Source organism: Mauremys reevesii, linkage group 7 (genome assembly GCF_016161935.1).
Source record: "Mauremys reevesii isolate NIE-2019 linkage group 7, ASM1616193v1, whole genome shotgun sequence".
Taxonomy (NCBI): Eukaryota; Metazoa; Chordata; order Testudines; family Geoemydidae; genus Mauremys; species Mauremys reevesii.
In genome coordinates, this window is record NC_052629.1 from 95,224,731 (window position 1) to 95,245,721 (window position 20,991).

General features: G+C 44.7%; 1 protein-coding gene across 2 annotated transcripts in view; it reads left to right on the plus strand.

Moving 5' to 3' along the window:
* The window catches only part of POLA2 (DNA polymerase alpha 2, accessory subunit), a 50,915-nt gene that overhangs the window by 26,096 nt on the left and 3,828 nt on the right, over positions 1 to 20,991 (plus strand). For both annotated transcript variants that reach the window (XM_039482714.1, XM_039482713.1), the window contains exons 14-17: positions 13,304 to 13,409; positions 15,869 to 15,975; positions 19,693 to 19,752; positions 20,482 to 20,608. In XM_039482714.1, coding sequence (XP_039338648.1) covers positions 13,304 to 13,409; positions 15,869 to 15,975; positions 19,693 to 19,752; positions 20,482 to 20,608 — 400 coding nt within the window. The remainder of the gene's footprint in view (positions 1 to 13,303; positions 13,410 to 15,868; positions 15,976 to 19,692; positions 19,753 to 20,481; positions 20,609 to 20,991) is intronic.

Consider the following 20,991-nt stretch of genomic DNA (forward strand, 5'->3'; position numbering starts at 1 on the left):
GTGGAGATAAGGGGGTCGATTTTGTTGTCTGTCAGAGACTTGCTGTGTGATCTCGAGCAAGTCACTGTGGCCTGTTCTACACTAAAAAGGTAGGTCAATTTAGCTATGTCACTTAGGGGTGTGAAAAATGCACAGCCTTGAGCAGCATAGTTAAGCCAACCTAACCTCCAGTGTTAACAACACTAAGTTGACTGGGAGAATTCTTCTGTCAACCTAGCTGCTGCTTCTCAGGGAGGTGGATTACCTAAAATGATAGGACAACCCTTCCTGTCAGCGTAGGTAGTGTCAGTGCTGCAGTGGTGCACCTGTGCTGCTGTAGAGTTTCAAGTGTAGACAAGCCCTCAATCTCTCTGTTCCTCAATTCCTTGTGTGAAATAAGTGTAATAATCCTTCCTTTCTTGTGTTCATTTAGATTATTTATCACTGTGATGCAGGTAGGTCCTACTACAGTCAGCCAGGTCATGTCTCATTGTACAATAAAATTTTCAAAAGCTCCTAAGTGACTTAAGAGCCTACGCTCCATTGATTTATTTTAATGGGACTTAGGCTTCTAAGGGTATGTCTACACTACCTGCCGGATCGGTGGGCAGCGATCGATCCAGCGGGAGTCGATTTATCGCATCTAGTATAGACGTGATAGATTGACCCCCTCGAGCGCTCTCCTGTCAACTCCCGTACTCCACTGCCGTGAGAGGTGCAGGCGGAGTCAATGGGGAAGCGGCAGCAGTTGACTCACCTCAGTGAAGACACCGCAGTGAGTAGGTCTAAGTATGTCGACTGAAGTTGCATAACTTAGATCAATTTTTTCCCGCACCCTCGCAGTGTAGAACAGGCCTCAGTAACTAAGCGCTTTTGAAAATTTCACCATTAGTTAAGATAAACTCTTTAGGGCAGAGACTCTCTCCCTGTGGGTATAACTTCACTGCAGAATTAGCTGAGGTTTTTACTTGGGTGTTGCCCCATTGCCCTCCCATCCACACATGCAAACTCCTCCCCTGAGTTGAATGGTACTTTCAGCTCAGGCTAGCTGGCTTGACTGGTGTGGGGTGACTTAGAGCCCAGGTTCCACTCCGTGGTGGTAACCCATCCACTGTGCACTGAGGATGTAGTGCTGATAGTCTTCCAATGCCTTCCCACAATTCCCCCCATGTGCCCAGAAGAACATGCAAGTTCTCCCACAAGTCACTGGGAAAGAATCCATAGAGCAGCTCACCTGACTGCAGCACAAAGAATGATAAGATATTCCCCCCCAGAAATCCAGCGAGCCACATCGGAAAATGCAACACTGGTGTGAAGAGAGTAACTCAAGTATGGCTTGCAGTGTGGCTGCTCAGACCTGGGCTAGGCTAACCTGCATGCTCAGACCTAGGTGCCAAACTCTGCTGTGAAACTCTGCTGCCAAACACAGCAAACTCTGCTGTGAAAACCTAGTTTGTGATTGTGCAACATCCAACACAAGGGGGGGCCTTCATCTTGGGGGCCTCTGGTTTCTACTGTGATACAAATAACTTTAATAACAGTCCCTTCACTGCTAGTGTGTGACTGTTGCCATCTTTGCTCACTCGCTCTCTTTTTCTCTCTCTCTTATAAGTCTGAGTAGCCTATCACTTGGAACATTTAAAACTAGACTGTAAAACTGATAAATTGGTGAACAATCCTGCATTGCCAGGGAGGTGAACTAGAGCTGTATTTCTTAACTGGTGGGTTGCAACTGCTGGGACAGGGTCACGAGGCATTGAAATTGTATTACGATCCAAAGACAAGAGAAGAAACTTTTCAGAATAACTCCAGGGCAGCCAAAACTTTTAAAGCTTGTGAGGTTAAATGTAATAGTAGTTTATCATTTAAACAATTTTTACTTTGCGAACCAGAAGAGGTTGAGAAATACTGAATAAAATGACATGATAGTTTTATTTATGTGCTTACAATTAGTCTTCCCAAGGGAAGTGGAAGACTGTTCTTAACACTCCCCTGATATCATACCTTTCCTAAAGTTTATCCTATTTCTCCCCCCACCCCAAAAACAGTTCTTTCCCCTTCCTTAAAGCTGCCAATGCTCAGATAGCTGCAGATCACAAGCACAAAGGATTAAGACCCAGAAATAGTGTTTGAGGAAGTGTAACATATGAGAGGAGTTCCTGACTCTCTTCCAAACAGAGCTGTGAACACAGCATGTCAGCTGTGTGCCTAAAGGACGGGCAGGTACTAATGAGAAAAGGGAGACTTGATTATTCTGGGAGAGCATAGAAGCTAAACATGGCAGAGGTGCTGGAGAGGGGCTGTCTTGATTGACATTTTGGGATTAAGGCCTTGTCTTGGTTTTAGCCACCTATGGCTATAACCTAGTGTACAAATCCCTAGTGTTACACAAGCAAAGCGCTTGTCTACACTTACAGCTCTGTAGCAACTGCGCCACTGTAGAGCTTAGTGAAGACTAGGGCTGTCAAGCAATTTAAAAAAAATTGCGATTAATCGCACTGTTAAATAATAGAATACCACTTATTAAATATTTTTGGGTATTTTCTACATTTTCAAATATATTGATTTCAATTACAACACAGAATACAAAGTGTACAGTGCTCACGTTATATTTATTTTTTATTACAAATAGTTGCACTGTAAAAAACCAAAAGAAATAGTATTTCAATTCACCTAATACAAGTACTGTAGTGCAATCTCTTTATCATGAAAGTTCAACTTACAAATGTAGAATTATGTACAAAAGAATAGCTGTTTTTTTTTTTTAATGCAATGTAAAACTTGAGAGCCTACAAGTCCACCCAGTCCTACTTCAGCCAATCGCTCAGACAGACAAGTTTGATTACAATTGCAGGAGATAATGCCACCTGCTTTTTGTTTACAATGTCACCCAAAAGTGAGAACAGGTGTTCGCATGGCACTTTCGTAGCTGGTGTTGCAACGTATTTTGTAGCCAGCGTTGCAAGGTGACAGATGCGCTAAAGATTCATATATCTCATCATGCTTCAACCACCATTCCAGAGGACATGTGTCCATGCTGATAACAGGTTCTGCTTGATAACCATCCAAAGCAGAGCGGACAGACACATTTTCATTTTAATCATCCGAGTCAGATACCACCAGCAGAAGTTGATTTTCTTTTTTGGTGGTTTGGGTTTTGTAGTTTCTGCATCAGTGTTGCTTTTTTAAGTTCTGAAAGCATGCTCCACACCTTGTCCCTCTCAGATTTTGGAAGGCACTTCAGATTCTTAAACCTTGGATTTCTATTTTTAGAAATCTCACATAGATACCTTCTTTGCGTTTCGTCAAATCAGCTGTGAGTGTTCATAAAATGAACATGTTCTGGGTTATCATCCAAGACTGCTATAACATGAAATATATAGCAGAATGCAGGTAAAACAGAACAGGAGACCTACAATTCTCCCCCAAGGAGTTCAGTCACAAATTTTATTAAGGCACTGTTTTTGTAACGAGCATCATCAGCATGGAAGCATGTCCTCCAGAATGGTGGTTGAAGCATGAAGGGCCATACGAATGTTTAGCATATCTGGCACGTAAATACCTTGCAATGCTGGCTAGAAAAGTGCCATGCGAATGCCTGTTCTCACTTTCAGGTGACACTGTAAATAAGAAGCAGGCAGCAGTATCTCCCGTAAATGTAAACAAACTTGTTTTTCTTAGCAATTGGCTGAACAAGAAGTAGGACTGAGTGAACTTTTTTGTTTTTAGTGCAGTTATGTAACAACAACACAAATCTACATTTGTAAGTCTCTTTCAAGATAGAGATTGCACTACTGTACTTGTATGAGGTGAATTGAAAAATACTATTATTTTTACAGTGCAAATATTTGTAATCAAAATAATATAAAGTGAGCACTATGCACTTTTTTGTATTCCGTGATGTAATAGAAGTTAATATATTTGAAAAATGTAGAAAAACATCCAAAAATGTTTAATAAATTTCAATTGGTATTCTGTTTAACAGTGTGATTAATCACAATTAATTTTTTTGAGTTAATCACGTGAGTTAACTGCAATTAATTGACAGCCCTAGTGAAAACGCTATCTACTGGGATGGAGGAGCTTCTCCTATCGGCATAGGTACTCCACCTCCCTGAGAGGTGGTAGCTATGTCAACAGAAGAAGCCCTTCCATCAACATTGCACTGTCTATAGATTGGTATAACTACGATTTTCCGCACCCCTGAGTAGTGTCGTTATACCAACATACGTTTGTAGTGTAGACTAAGGAAAAGCTGTGATTGGCACAGATACAATGTAGATTGTGGTTCACAACATAGACAGGCCCCATTGCATGTAAAGGCACCCCCAGTGTAGACTATTAGGCAATTTGTTTTGTCATAGTCTCTTTCATGGTAGACTTATAAAGAAATACACACACTGAAACTTCAGATCGAAGTTCGTGCTTCCAGCCTAAATTGTAGAGCGAATTTTGGAGGCATTTGCCTTCCCTGAACAATAGGGGAGAAGTTGTCCCCTACAACTTTAATTTACTCCCAATTAACCATCTGATAAATGCAAAAGGAGGCTGGTTTACCAGTGAGTCAGCATGGCAAGCCCCTCCCTTTGATCATCCCATGACAACAGCCATTTCCTGCCTGCAGTCTGATTTTTAATCAGCATTTGTATCTCATTGGTGCATCTTCAGCAGTGAGATGCTAATCAGTTCATTAAACAGCTGTACTCCAGACTAACACCAGTAAAGCTATACCTTCTGCTTGGAGGAGATGAGCTCGGCCTTTTGATCTCTCTTCAAATTTGAATAGAGGGGAAGCAGGAAGCATAATGTAAAGTAAACTGCTTGCTTTCTTAAATTCCGACCAGCAGCTAAATTATTGGCTAGTTCGACACACATCTGGCTGTTCCCATCTTGTCTGGAAACATAACTAATCTTAACACCAAACAAATTGAAGAACCAGCTAGCTAGTCTTCCAAGTGCCTTTGTACACAAGAGGGAATAGGGATACAGCCGTCCTCTGTCCTGACTCTAATACTGTCCCCCCATTTCATAGGGTGGGCTGCCCTGTTTCTGAAACTGTGTGTTTCAGAGTCAGCCTATGTAATTAGGTCCCTTGACTCAGTTGTGCTGTAACTTGACCTTCAGTTCCAGTCTGTCCCCAGGAGAGGGTGGTGAACTGGGAGTAAGGAAACCTGGGTCCTATTCCCAGCTCTGCCACTGAACTGCTGTATGACCATGGGCAAGTCACTTCACCTCTCTGCTTCTGTTTCCCCACCCACCCTCTGGGCTTGTTTTAACACACACGTTGTACTGCTTAACTGTATCAGTATAGTCAAAGTGGTACAACTCCCCTAGTGTGGATGCAGTTACACCAATATAAATGTATTTATATCTTACTCCTGTACAGGAAGGATAATAAGCTATACCAGTATAACTACACTCACATTGAGGGGAGGTGGGGGTTAGTATCTGCTTTTTTTTTTTTTTAATCACACCCCTAATGAAAACAGGTATAGCTGTATGAATTCTGGGTGTAGAGAAGGCGTCTGTCTGTCTGTCTTGTCCATTTAGATTGTAAGTTCTTTGGACCAGGGACGATCTTGCTGTGTGTCTGCCTAGTGAGGCCCTGATCGTAGTTAGGGCCTTTAGATGTTGCTGTAATAAATTTTAGTGCTGCCATCTCTTGATCTTTTTTTTTCCCTCCTACTTCCCAACCCAGAGACTTTCACATAAGCAGAGTTATACTGTAAGAGGCTGTAAACTGGAATCCCAAGGCCTAGTCTAAGGGTACGTCTACAGTACGAAATTAATTCGAACTTGTTTTGTTTGAATTTTCGGAAGCGATTTTATACATTTGGTGTTGTGTGTCCCCACTAAAGTGCATGAATTTGGCGGAGTGCGTCCACAGTACCGAGGCTAGCATCGAATGTCGCAGCAGTGCACTACGGAAAGCTATCCCACAGTTCCCGCAGTCTCTGCCGCCCATTGGAATTGTGGGTTAAGCTCCCAGTGCATGATGGGGCAAAAAGATTCTTGCGGGTGTTTTTTTGGATGTGTGCCGTCACTTGCTCCTCCGTCCGTGAAAGCTATGGCAGATGCCATACTGCCAGCAGATGGTGCAGTATGGTGCACCACCTGTCTCCTGGTACAATGAATCCACCTCGCATGTCCTCTCGTCTTTCTATCTACTCTTTCATCTAACCATTTCCTGCCATTTTTTGGCCATCATGAACAGAGCCGCACAGCTTCCGCTGCAAACTCTACTCACGTTTCCACCGCAAATTCTGCTCTCCCAGTCTTGCAGCTCTGAGCGTCCCGACTCCGTGAAAGCTACAGAAGACAACCATTTACCGCCTTTTAGCGGCCATCTTGAACTGAACAGCTCGTTTCGCGCCCTTTTTCCAGGATTATCCATGCAGGCGCCATAGCGCGGCAAGCATGGAGCCCGCTCAGATCTCCGATGCAGTTTTGACCATTGTAAATACCTTGCGCATTATCCAGCAGTATGTGCAGTACCTGCAAAACTGGGTGAGGAAGCAACGACCACGCAATTACTATACTGATGAGGACATGGACACAGACATTCTGAGAAGCATGTGGCGATTGGGAGATCATGGTAGCATTGGGCCACGTTCATGCTGTGGAACGCTGATTCTGGGCCTGGGAAACAAGCACAGACTGGTGGGACCACATAGCATTGCAGGTCTGGGATGATTCCCAGTGGCTGCGAAACTTTCATATGCATAAGGCCACTTTCATGGAACTTTGTGACTTGCTGTCCCCTGCCCTGAAGCACAAAGACACCAAAATGAGAGCAGCCCTCACAGTTGAGAAGTGAGTGGCCATAGCATTGTGGAAGCTTGCAATGCCCGACAGCTACCGGTCAGTCGGGAATCAGTTTGGAGTGGGCAAATCTACTGTGGGGGCTGCAGTGCTGCAAGTAGCCAATGCAATCATTGACCAGCTGCTATCAAGGATAGTAACTCTGGGAAATGTGCAGACCATTGTGGATGGCTTTAATGCGCTGGGGTTTCCTAACTGCAGCGGAGTGATAGACGGAACGCATATCCCTATCTTGGACCAGGCACACCAGGGCGGCCAGTACATAAACCGCAAGGGGTACTTTCCATGGTGCTGCAAGCACCGGTGAATCACAAGGGACATTTCACTGACATCAACTGAGATGGCTGGGAAAGGTGCATGACGCTCGCATCTTCAGGAACTCTGGTCTGTTTGAACAGCTGCAGGAAGGGACTTACTTCCCAGACCAGAAAATTACTATTGGAGATGTTGAAATGCCTATAGTTATCCTTGGGGACGCAGCCTACCCCATAATGCCATGGCTCATGACGCAATACACAGGCACCCTGGACAGTAGTAAGGAGCAGTTCAACCATAGGCTGAGCAAGTGCAGAATGGTGGTAGAATGTGCTTTTGGATGTTTGAAAACGCACTGGCGCAGTTTACTGATGTGGTTAGATCTTAGCACAACCAGTAGTCCAATTGTAATTGCTGCTTGTGTGCTCCACAAGATCTGTGAGAGTAAGGGGGAGATGTTTATGGAGGGCCGGGAGGTTGAGGCAACTCGCCTGGTGGCCAGTTTCGCACAGCCAGACAACAGGGCGATTAGAAGAGCGCAGCAGAGAAACTTTGAAAGCCAGTTTCATGACCGGCCAGGGTATGGTGTGACAGTTGTTTTGTTTCTCTTGAAGTTATCTGCCCCCTATACATACATGAAAGGATACAAAGTCAAAATTGCTTAAAAACTGTTCTTTATTTGTTGCACTACACATTGAGAGAAATCAGAAGGCAGACTGGGGGAGGTGGGGGTTGGGTTATGGGGTGGAGGAGGAGGAAAGGACAAGTCGAGAAACCAAATCAAAAGTTTGCATATGCCAACTTTCTGCTGCTTGGGCGATCCTCTGGGGTTGAGTGTGTGGGTCCCCGTAGCCTCCCCCCTCGTGTTCTTGGGCGTCTGGGTGAGGAGGCTGTGGAACTTGGGGAGGAGGGAGGGCGGTTATACAGGGTCTGCAGCAGCAGTCTGTGGTCTTGCTGCCTTTCCCGCATTAGATCCACCAGACAGCGGAGCATGTCAGTTTGCTCCCCCATGAGCTTGACCATAGCGTCCTGCCTGCTCTCATTGCGTGCGTGCGTCCCTCCTCCTCTCTTCGTGTTCCTGTAATGCTTTACGGGACTCCGCAATTGTTTGCCTCCACACATTCAGCTGAGCCCTATCAGTGTGGGAGGACTGCATGAGCTCGGCGAACATGTCGTCCTGAGTTCATTTTTTCCGCCTTCTAATCTGGACCAGCCTCTGGAACGGAGTAGATAGGGGCTGCGTTGAAACATTTGCACCTGCGGGAGGAGAAAAAGGGAGGGTAGTATTTTAAAATATACATTTCAGAGAACAAAGGGGACACTTTGGTATGAGTAAGCCATCACACACAGCCAGGCAACGGAATTAAGCTTGCAGGCAGCCTAGGGGCACGTGGGGTTCTGCTTCTTCTACATTCATTTCAGTATTTTCAAACTGCTGGGACCCCTTTCCCATAGCAAGCAGTGCCTGGTGGGTTTGCCATAAAGGAGGGCCTGCGGGCTCTCTGGGATGACCACGTCACACAACACTCTCTTCACACACCCCCCAAACCACGTGGTTCCGATGAGGCTTTGAGCAGGGATGAGCCCTTTAAACTGTACGTGAACAGCCCCTGTGGCTGAGTTTCCCCCCCCACCGCATGGCTCTGATCAGGCTCTCACTCACCAGAAGTACCTTCTCCAGGGTCATGGTCCGGGAGCCTGCCTTGGGAGAGGAGGGAGGCTATTGGCTCCAGCGTTAAGAATAGTTCCTGGCTAGGGGGGGAAACGGATTCCCCACTTGCCGCCTGTGCACTGTTCTCCTCCTCTTCGTCTTCCAGTGACTCTTCCTCCCCCTTGCAGGTGTCCACGGACAGTGGTGGCGTTGTGGTGGCGTCACCCTCCATAATTGCATGGAGCTCACAGTAGAAGCAGAATGTATGGGTCTGTGACCGAGAGTGCCCGTTTGCCTCCCTGGCTTCTTGGTATGCTTGCCTGAGCTCCTTGATATTTGTACGACACTGTTCTGTGTCCCTGGAGTAGCCTCTTTCCATCATGGCCCTGGAGACTTTAGTGTATGTATTTGCGTTCCTTTTTTCGGAACGTAGTTCTGCCATAAGACTTGTCTCCCCAACATGCGATGAGATCCAGGCCCTCCCGTTCGGACCATGTGGCTCATCTGCGAATCCGGGACTGCGTGATCTCTTGTGATGGTGGACTGTGCATGGTCGCCTCTGATGGTGGACTGTGCTGACCGTCACCTGTGCTGATGGTGACCAAACAGGAAATGAAATTCAGAAGTTCCCAAGGCTTTTCCTGCCCACCTGGCTAGTGCATCGGAGTTGAGAGTGTTTGTCCAGAGCGGACAAGGGAGCATTCTGGGATAGCTCCTGGAGGCCAATAACGTCGAATTGTGTCCACAATACCTTTAACCTGGGATTGCGATCTTGATTTAAGTGCTACTTCACTTGCCGAGGTGGAGTACAGAAATCGGATTAAAGAACCCTTTAAATTTAAAAAGCCGATTTAGTAATGTGGACTGAATTCCCCCCCCCCCCCCCCCGAATTAACTCTGCTAATTCCGAAATAACAGAGTAGTGTAGACCAGGCCTAAGCTAGAAAAGGTTTGCTGATAGCTATACTGGTAAATCCTACGAGAGTATACACAGCTTATGCGGGCAAAAGCGTGCTTTTACTGGTATAGCTTATACCAGTTCCCTGAAAAAAATAAGCTATATTGGCAAAAATACTTTTTTCAAACTAAAAAAAAAAAAAAGTTATTTAAAAATTACACCCCTAACTGACATTATTGTAACTACAAAAGTTTGTGTAGACTCACTTAAGGCTTTCTATAGCAGTGTAGATGTATGGTTAAAGATGACTTGTTGCTTGGCCAGTTTACCTCTAGTGATGGTACTGCCTTTCTTGTCTCTTCCCCAGCTTCCTCCACCCCAGCACCTGCATTAAACCCAGATGACTTGGGATAGGGGCCTCATAGTATCTGCTGTGGGCTTTCATCCTCTCTGATCTCCCTCTCTTGTGGTCCTGGGTGAGGGTGGGGGAAGGAGGAATGGAGAAAACAAAGAACAAACAAGACATTCTTTCCTTGGGGAGTGCTGCGCACCACCAGGTTCTTTCATCTGCTGCCAGAATCTGTCATACATTATCGGGTCAATACCTCTCCTTTTTAAAAAGCACAATACAAATTGTATTTGAATGTGGATTTTAAGAGAGGAATATTTAAGCAGCTACTGACCTGATTCTGTCTGTCAGCATTTACTACAAAAGCTGCTTGGTATATTGAGGTTAATTTAAAAAAAAAAAAAAAATTGCTCAGCTCTTTGCACCTGTGCATATCTTCCAACTGAGCATAGAAATGCCATACAGGAGTGTACCAGTGGCCTATCTAGTCCATTGTCCTCTGATAGCAGCTGTTGCAGATTGCTTCAGAGGAAGGTGTAATTCCACTCCCAGAATGCATCTACGTGTACCATGGAACAGGGGATGTTTTTCATCCTATGCTGGTGATCAGGTAATACACTGAAACATGAAGAGTTTGCTCTTGCTCTGAATGTTTTTTTGCGATTAACACAGAGAGTGGAATTTGTATAGGGGGTACTACAATAGCAATAGATGGTTCGGGGCATGGCCCAACCTCTGATGGGGTTAGGAAGAAACTTTCCCTGGGGGCAGATTATCCCACATCTACCTACTGCAGTGTTTTTGCACCTTTCTCTGAAACAGCTGGGCTCTATTGGAGATGGGATTCTATTCTATATAGGTTCTTATCTTACTTCCCTATCTCACAGGGCTGTTGTGCAGATAAATACATTCAAGACTGAAGTGCTTTGAGATTTAGCACTTTTCATTAGTAGATAAGAACTAGATGGTCTTCCACCCTCATAACTATAGTATCTGAATACATGCATTAAGTGACATGTCTGAATCTATCATATGTGGTTCTCTCCCATCCTTTCCCTAAGGGAAGTATTGTGTGCAGAACACTATTTTGTCTGGGTGGGGTTAGTTTCCATTTTTGGTGTGTGTGTGTGTGTGGTTTTTTTTTTTTAAATGTATTCCCTGGCCTGGGTGTGTTAGAGAAGGCATCTCAGAGCAGCATGCCATGCACTTAGAGCCAGAGATGAAAGTTCTGGATGGTCCTTAATTCCTGGGGTGAATCTGTTCCCAGTCTCAGAGTGGCCTCTGAGAAAGCTCTGTCTCCTGTGCAGATGAGCTCTACCCTAGATGTTAAAGGTTCTGAATACTGAGCTACCTGGATCTCTGACCTGTTCCAGCGTGACAATTCATGTGTTCCTGTGGTTGGGAAGGTAAACATCTGCCAGTGAGGCCCTGAAACCAATCAGTAGCCTCCTAAGAGTGTTGTGCGTCACTTCAGTACACCGTAAAGATATTATTTTTCCTCTTCTGTAGCAATGGCAATTAAACCAGTGCCACCAACAGAATTGCAGCTGGCTGTGCAGTGGCAACCCAAACACCCTGATTTTTAAAGTTCAGGCTTATAACGGGCCATTAAGAACATCAGAATGGCCATACTGAGTCAGACCAAAGGTCCATCTAGCCCAGTATCCTGTCCTCTGACAGTGGCCAATGCCAGGTGCCCCAGAGGGAATGAATAGAACATTCATCCAGAGATCATCCTCTGTTTCCCATTTCCCATTTGCTTCTATTGAGCTTTCTCGTATCCATCACGGAACTCTCTCGTGGCCTTGTTATTACAACAGATTGCTTTGAATGGATGTATCATCTGATGGTTAAAAAACTAACTATAGATCTGGTTCCAAGGTCAGGTTTGTGGCCGCATAGCTGTTTCCAGGAATCATAAGGCAATCTTAACTCTTCACTAGTGAACAGGAGTTTCTCCTTTGTTTACTTATTTCATCTCCTAATGAATGCACAGCAATTGGTGTGATCAGAACTGCTGGAACTTGAAGAGCTCCCTTGTACCTCAGGCTGCAATTTCAGCAGGGATAGCCTATTTACACTAGTTTGCTGGTTGTTTGTATTATGGACCCCAGTCAAGACTGAGCCCCCACTGATGAGCTCTACTTAAACATAGGATACGTTTTCACTGTAAAAAATGTAGCTAGCTAGCTTAGCTGGGGATTTGGGTAGAGCAGGGGTTCTCAAACTGGCAGTCGGGACCCCTCAGGGGGTCTCAAGGTTATTACATTGGGGTCGCGAGCTGTCAGCCTCCACCGCAAACCCCGCTTTGCCTCCAGCATTTATAATGGTGTTATAAAATTAAAAACACTTTTTATATATTTAAGAGGAGTCGCATTCAGAGGCTTGCTATGTGAAAGGGGTCACCAGTAAAAAAGTTTGAGAGCCACTGGGTTAGAGATCAGGTTCCACTCTCACTTGAACTAATGCATCCTCACTGCAAAGTGAGTAGGTTAAGCTAAATCACTGATGTGATTATGGGCCTCCCACAATTCTGCCTGTCTGGCAGACGGACAGACAAGTTCTCTCACAGTTCACTGAGAAAGAATCATAGAGCGGCTCATCTTACAGCAGTACAAAGAACCATGGGACATGCCCCCAGAAATCCTATCAACACTCTCACAAGGTAGTACAGGACCAGTGAGGAGAGAGTGACTTGGGTATGGCTTGCCATTTGACTGTTCACATCAGGCTCAGCTGACCCCCAAGCTAGGCTAACCCAGGTTCCAATCATTTGGGCTAACTGCAGTGAAGACATACGGTAATACAGTCTCTGATCCAAAGAGCTTACAGTCTACGCAAATGAAATGGAAAAAATAAAGACAACTATCCCCATTTTATAGATGGGTAACTGAGTCACCAATTTAAATTGAAGGCTTACAAGCAACTAGTGACTTTTTTTTTTGGGGGGTGCACAGCTGGACTCCTTAAGGGGCCTGGTTTTCAGAAAGTGCTGAACATCCTCTTACTGAAAAAATCAGGCCCCTTTTAAGGTGTTTCAGATTGGGGCAGCCAAAAATCATTAGTCACTTCTGAAAGTCTTGGCCTCGGAGACTTGCCCCAAGCTCACACAAGGAGCCTGTAACAGACTTAGGTATTGTACTCAGGAAACTTGGGTTCTTGTCCAGATCAACTTTTTGAAAGATCTGATCCATTATTGCAATTTCCTATGTAATGAATTTCAAAGGCTTTCCACAGTAAGAGGTGGAGGACTCTAAACTTGTTGTATTGATGTGCTTGGTTTGTCAATTATTGGGTTTTTAGGTTCCTGGTCTCTCTCTTAGAATGCTTCTCTTTCCTCTGCCAACAGTGCTGGTTCCCAGCTTGTGTTTGTACCATCGCTGAGAGACGTGCACCATGACTTCATATATCCTCAGCCGCCTTTCAGCTATGAGCTGTCTAAAGATGACAAACAGGTAACTTCCTATAGCTAACCACCTAATTCGTTTACATTTCCTTTGAGTAGCTCATGAGAGAGAAAGTGACTGGCAGGTCAGGAGCCTGAAAGAAAAGTCTCTCATATTTCAACCCAAACAGGAAAATGGCTAAGAGCAAAGTGGATTTGGTCAGTTGCTACACAGCCTGTTTAATCAAAGTTTAAAACTAGAAATCCTTTGGATTCCTTATAATGTATCCTTGGCACAAGCCAAGACTTCCAAAAGGAACTACGTGTCCAACCTGAAACATTTCCCCCCACTTCTGATGCATTGTCCCTCTGCTGAGCACTAGCAGATGTCGGGGGGCCTTGAAGTTTGCTTCCCAGTGGAGGAGAAATCAGTGACTTCTAGTCCAGGTATATTTATTTACACACGTCCCCCAATCCTGACATAAGATGGTTAAACAGCATGCATTGCAATTCCTCCTTTCAGGAAACTCAGCCCACCATCAATCCCTGGTTCCCAGGGAGCAACTACTTGACTCTTAAACAGAGTCCAAGGCAGAGAGCAAACTCTTGCAGCTCCCTTTCACCCAGAGCTGATGCTCTCAAAAAACCCAAACCTAAACAAAAACCACTTGTGTAACCCAAAACATAATGCTTCTATCCAAGTGCCAAAACTTCTTCACACTTGGAAGACTATGCAACAGCGCCACCTGGAAGTACAGTGCTCGCACACACTGAAAATCTAGTCACTTGGGAAAAATCTTGCTCAGTTTTATTTTTTCTCTTCTCTCAATAAAGTGTGATCACTCACAGTGCTGAGCCTTGGTGGGATATTCACCCTGGCCTGGGTGCTAAAAAGCTGTTTTTTTTTTCACTCATTCCATGGCCTGGTACAATCAATGTGCAACAAAATTGAAAGATTTAAGCCTGTTGGGGAAAGGTGCACAGAACAATTGAAAACCCAGAACAGAAATTCATAGACACTAGAAATGGGAAAAGCTTTATCAGATCATTTGTCCTCTTGTAAATGCAGAGCTGAAATTTTAGTCTGAGACCAAGCTGAAAACAGAACTCAGGCTATGCTGGCTCCTTGCCCTGTATCTAAGACCTTACACCATGTGGCTTTTTAAAACACTCAGATACCCCATGAGGAAATGAGTGGGAAATGAAATACAAGGTGGAAAAACTCTCTCTATGCCTGTTGCCAGGAAATCCACATCACTTAACTCTGCGTGACTGGGGAGGTGGGGAATTGTGACATCAAGCATACAGCTGTGAAGCTGCAATGAGCTGTATGTTAGTCATACTGCTCTACTGAGAATGTTTCCGCTTAAGGCTTGCCTATATGGGAAAATTATTGCAGAATAAGATAGGGTGTGAATTTAAACCACAGTAGCTATTGTAGGATAGCTCCCAGTATGGGCACTGCTATTCCAGGATACAAGTGCCTTTTTTTTATTTTAGTGCAATCCATTTTTAAAATTGGATTAAGCGAAATTGGAAAAAGGCACTCTTGTCTCGGAATAGGAGTGCCCATACAGGGAGCTCTTCTACAGGGGCTAGTCTGGTAATTTTTCCTGTGTAGACGAGACCATAAAGAGGTAAGACCCTCTGAGGTGTATCCATAGGCACAGTTATCACTTGATTAAGCTCTGTGACAATCACTAAAGATTTAGAAAAGTTTCCCAGTGGAAGAGGTTGTTGCTTTCATAAAATGAAACTACCATTCTTCCCCTTTGAATTCCCCAAACACCTCCATCTATTGAGAAAGAAGCAGTCTGCTAAGCTAAAAAGCATCTTAAATAGTGCCTTTCACAACCCGTCCTCACTAAACTTCTTTTGTAAGTTTAACATGGTCTTGCCTCATGTGGTGTCAGACCCCGCCACTGCCTCGGTTTTCCTCCTTCCCCAGGCAAACCAACTGTCACAACTGGTGCTTCTGAAGTACTCCTACCATTCTGGTTTATTAAAATCAAACAACAGTTCAACTCTAAGCCAGAATTTCCCAGTGTTCTCCTGTGGGGCTCCAATGTGCCCCTTCTCTGTTCCTAATCTCCTCTTAAGAAGTTTTCTCCGGCCCGTCATTGCAGGTAGCTCCAGCCAGGTCTCTCCCTCTGGCTGGTATGGAAAGCCTCTTCCTCAGTCCTCCCTGACCCTGGCTCTCCTTTGGCTCTCTTTATTCTTTGAGCAGAGGAGTTCTGCCAGACCCATTCCCCCAGACTCTGGAGAGACCTCCCATGGATCTTTCCTAGCCCTTGATCTCCCCCTCCCTGATGGACCATCCCCCTAACCAGCTACCATCATGTGATGCCTGGTCACCTGACCTAACCATGGGCCCAAACCCAAAATCATCACCTGGAACTGGATGACAGATGGGGCCCAACTCCCCTGAAAGGGCCAGCTCACCCTGTTCATACACCCATTCATCAAGCTGGAGGATGTTGGTAACAGCTGAATCCAAAGTGCACTTTGCCCTTTCTTTTCTCATTTCAGCGAGTACACTTTGTGTCTGACCCCTGCACTCTGGCAATAAATGGAGTCATTTTTGGCCTGACTTCCACAGACCTGCTCTTCCATATGGGTGCTGAAGAGATTAGCAGGTATGTGAGTTTAGAACAAGCTGTGAAACTTTAGGGTAAACAGTTCCTTGGAAAAGTTCTTCCTAGTTTAAACAGAGACCAGCTGTGGGGCCCAATGCTTATATAATTTGATTGAAAACATTTGGTTACCTCTAACAGGCCATAACACAGCGGAAGCTTGCAGAGAAAATGACGTACACTGGGTTAAAGGGATGTTGAGCTGAAAAAGTCAGGTCATCAGCAGCTGGTGACAGTTGGTGTAGCCCTATTGAAATCAATGCAGATTTACACTACCTGTGGGTCAGGGCCTATATCTGAAAGATGATGATTCACATTTAAGCCAAAAGAGTCTCTCTTAAAAAACAATTAGTTTGTTTTATTAACACTTATGCAGTTTGTTTAATCTCTAGCACCTTACTCAGCAGCCAGTTAAAATAGGGTTGCATTTTATTGTGTAGTCCCTTTGTTATTTGTTACACTTCTGGGTTCTCCTGCATAGTAATGCAGTAATTGCATGCAAGGGAATCAAGATCTGAGTAACACTCATCAATGTGCTAGTGATGCTGAACAGCTGCTTTGCCTGTCTGTGAAATAAGCCTCTCTGCAAGGTATAATCCTTAATTCCTGTTTGCAAAGCCCTTTGATCTTCAGTGGAAGATTGTCTGCTCTGGGTTTGAAGTGGTGCAGCTGCACCTGTGCTTAGGGCACTGGGACTTGGGAGACCTGGCTTCTGTTCCTAGCTCTGCCCCTGACCTGCTTTGTGACCTCAGGCAGGTCACTTCCTCTTTCTGTGCTTCTGTTTCTCCTCTCACCCTGTAGTTTTCAATTCTAAGCTCTTTGGGGCCTAGACCGACTATCCAGCACAACGAGGCCCTGGCCCCTTGGCTCTGCTGTACTACAATGACTAATAATATATCTGTGATTAAAATCCCAGGGTAGACAAAGCCTAAACTGATTTGTCTCCTTTTTATTCTGTGTCTGTGATGTTGCATGCAGTCCCATCTGTGTAGTCATGACTGACCAGAGAGCAAGATTCCAGTATTTTGCTGCAATACAATTGTTCTGGGGGGGAGCAAATGTTATTGGCTGTAGCAAGGCATTTTTGTTTGGACTTGATGGTTGAACTCCTGTGATACACAGTGGAGGGGAAGGAACATTTGAAGGGATTCACATGTTAAATTTGTGGTGTGCGCTTGCTGGCCAGGGCCATTCACATGCTGGGGTCATAGGAGCGAAGTGCTTGACTCAGTCCTCTGTGGAGTTCCAGTTTTCTTGCACAATTCAGTGTTTTTTCTTCCTCCCCTGTTAATCTCCCACAATATTGCTTATAGGGGTGTGTGGGTGTTGAAAAGAGACAGCCAGAAGGAATGTGTGTATAGGGGCCAATGTTTACTTCCCTCTGCAGGTAACAAGGAAGCTGGGAGTTTGGTGCCTTCTAGGATGACAGTAGGCATTCCATGCTGCTGCACTTTTAAATGGGACAATGGCTCTAGCAACTGTAGGGTATGCCTACACTGCAGCTGGGACTGCCAGCCCAGGTAGAAAGACACTCACGCTAGTGGAGCTAGAGCTAGTGTACTAAAAATAACAATGTGGATGTTTTGACTTGGGCTGTCGAGCCCACCCGGCCCCCTAGCTTCAGAGCCTGAGCCACTATGTCCGTATTGCTGTTTTTAGCACTCTAGCTTGAGCTCTGCTACTGGTAGTTCGAGCCTCGCTAGCGCAACTCTGCCTACCCAGGGAGGCTCACTCCTAGCTGCAGTGTAAACCTTCCTCAGAGGCCTTACCTATGCGCTGCCTGGTACCAGTTTAGTTAAGCTGGTGCAAACCATTGTTTGAATACTTATTTTAAAAGCAGCTTATTTTGCTATAGTAATTCCTGGCTCTTGTATGGTGCTTTGCATTAGCAGACCTCAAAGCACATTACAAAGTAGTAGTATCCCCGTTTTACAGATGGGAAAACTGAGGCAGAGAGAAGTGATTTACCCAGGGTCACCCAGCGGGCTCATGCCAAGTTAGGAATAAAGCTGAGGTCTTCTAAGCCCTAGTCCAGTGCTCTGTCCATTAGGCCACAGTGTCTCCCTAAACTAAGTGCTTTGCCTCCACTGTGTTTTTACAGCAGGATAGCTAACGCACCTTATTTATCCCATGCTAAAAACATACCTCGTTTTGTCAGTGAAAACATAGCTAAAACAAATTAAGCCTGACTTAAACTTAAGAGAAGTGTGTCCAAACAGTCTTTTGTATCAGTTTGACTAAATGGATTTAAAATAATTCCTTAAATTAAACTGGTGTGACTGAGCACATAGACAAGCTGAGGTACTGAATGCATCCTCTGTGTGTGCACCACACGCACGTACCTCACTGACCATCTTAAATAACTCCACGGTGTTTACAAATACTTGTCAGCATTTATCCTTATCTTCCCTACCCCTATAGCCATTGTCTAGTCAAGACCTGCATATTTTCTTCATGTGAATCATTCCTCATAAATCATTCCCTCCAGCCCTTTCAGCCCGTTGGTTGCTTCTCTCCAAATTCCTGCCAGTTAACTGTTGTCTCGTTGGCTTGGAAACCCAATACAGGACTCTGGGTTTGTGCAGTAACCAGTCCATACGGTGATGCCCCTGCAAATGCAGCCCCAAAGCATCTTGATCAAATCTAACCTTGAATAGATGACCCATCTCCATTGTCTTATCTCCCCTGGTTACAAAGTTGCTGAGTATCTTTGTTTTGGGGAGAGGATTTTTGAAAAACTCTATAGCAAGAGAACCTCTTGGCATAAAGAAGACTTGATCAGAGCTAGTGGGGCACTGGACAGGAGGAGGTCAAAAGACCAGTGTTTTAATCATGGCTCTACCAATGACCTTGAGAAAATCCCTTTCCCTCTCTGTGCCTCCATTTTCAGCTCCCACTCTTTGTCTATTTAGACTGTAAACTCTTTGGGGCAGAGGCTGTCTTTTATGCTTACAGGGTACAGTGCCTCATACGCTGGAACTCCAATCTCTGTTGGGGCTCCTAGGAATACAAATCTTAGCAGAACTTTAGAAATTAGGGGCTAGAATAAGCTACTGCAAAACTCCTGCATTGTCCTCAGGGTTATTTTAATTAAGCATGCACTCCTTGTTTCCTTGCAGACTTGGTTTCATTGGCGTCCTGCCTGCCAAATAAAACTTGGATGGCATTTTCTCTCAAGGCGTTTTTTCTCCTAGCTGCAGCATGTTAAGATGTGTTCACAAGTCAAGTGTCTGTTTTAAATTAGAGAATTTTATTTTAGTAAGAGTCTGAGGCTCTTAACAGAATGTAAAAACAAAGTCAAACTTGTTGTGTTACCTGGTTGAAGGACTATTATTATTTTGTACTAGGGTAACACCTGGAGGCCCCAGCAAAGATCAGGGCCCTGTTTTTTGGGCATTGCGCAGAATCCTACTATATGGTCCTGGCCTAGAATAATTTTACAGTCTAAGAAGACAAGACCGACAGAAGGGAAAATTTATTATCCCTATTTTAAAGATGGTGAACTGAGGCATAGAGAGGCCACGTGACTTGCCAAAGGTCACACCAGGAGTTTGTGGTAGAGCTGGGAACTGAACCCAGCTGTCCTGAGTTCTAGTCCAGTGCCTTAACCACAAGACCGTCCACTCATTAGAAAGTAAAGAAATTACCTTATTCTTAAGAGACATGGTTTTTTTCCCCCCATGGTTTTTGTAGCTAAATGTTGGATGTTTCTCTTAACAGCTCTTCCGGTGTCTCAGACCGGTTCACCCGAATCCTTAAGCATGTCCTGACACAGAGGAGGTGAGATCAATTTCTGTATTTAGAGTTCATCACAAAACATTTCCTTGTCTAAAGTGACAGTGCCTGCCACTGATATATTGGGCCTTATACTCTGTTGCCAGCACTTTGTGTAATCACTTACACATGTGGAGAGTGATATAAAAGTGCCACCATCCTGACTTCGTAGTGTTTTACACCTGCCCTGCACTGGTGTGGATGACCCCACGAGATTCATAGACATTACGGCCAGAATGAACTGTTATGATCATCTAGTCTGCCCTCCGGCTTACCACAGGCCAAAGAATCTCACCCAATAATTTTTGCTTTGATCCTGTAACTTTTGAGCTAAAGCATATCTTTTTAGAAAGACATCCAGTCTTGACTGAAAGACTATTCCAAGAGATAGAGAATGCTAAGTCCCTAGCTAAGTTATTTCAGTGGTTAATTTCTGTCATTACAAATATGGTACATATTTTCAGCAGTCTGAATTTGTCTAGCTTCAGTTTCCAGCCACTGGATTGTGTTCTGCCTGGTGCATGGTAACAGAGAACCAGGCCTTAGTTTCATTTTTGAACAATTTTCTGCTTCTGTAAACAGAGGCACCTGCTGATAGCACAGTCCACAAGCCTTAAGCTGCTGGAGGAGTGGAACTGATACCTGTTCACCTGGCTGACAGCAGGGTGTGTGGGGAGGACAGAGCAAAGGTGGCTGTATTTAAGTGTCATCAGTAATTAATATTGATCCATGCAGTTATTATCCACTCTACCCTCCCTCGGAAGAGATGAACGTTGATTATGAGAACTTCTATAATTACGTGCCTTTGCCAGTCACCCCGGATATCCTCATTGTTCCATCTGAGCTGAGATATTTTGTTAAGGTAAGCTGGGAGCATGTAAACACTTTGTCTGGGATTTTCAGTGGTGCCTAAGGAGTTAGGCACACACTGCTCGCTGGAATTCAGTGGGAAGTGGCTGCTTTTGAGAATCCTAGCCTCAGTATAGAACTCAGCCTGTGGGAAGAGCAAGATGAGTGGTAGGAATGGGGCTCTGCTCTGTTAATCCCATTTCTGTGCTCTCAATACCACAAACATTGGATACTATTTTCAACAGTGCCTAAGGTCCATTTTCAGAAGTGACATAGGTGCCGAAGTTGCATTGGTTTTCAGAAGTATCCAGGACACCGAAGTGTCTTAAGTCATTGAAAAATGGGTTTTAAGCTCCTAAATTACTTAATTGCTTTTGAAAATTTTACTCAACTAAT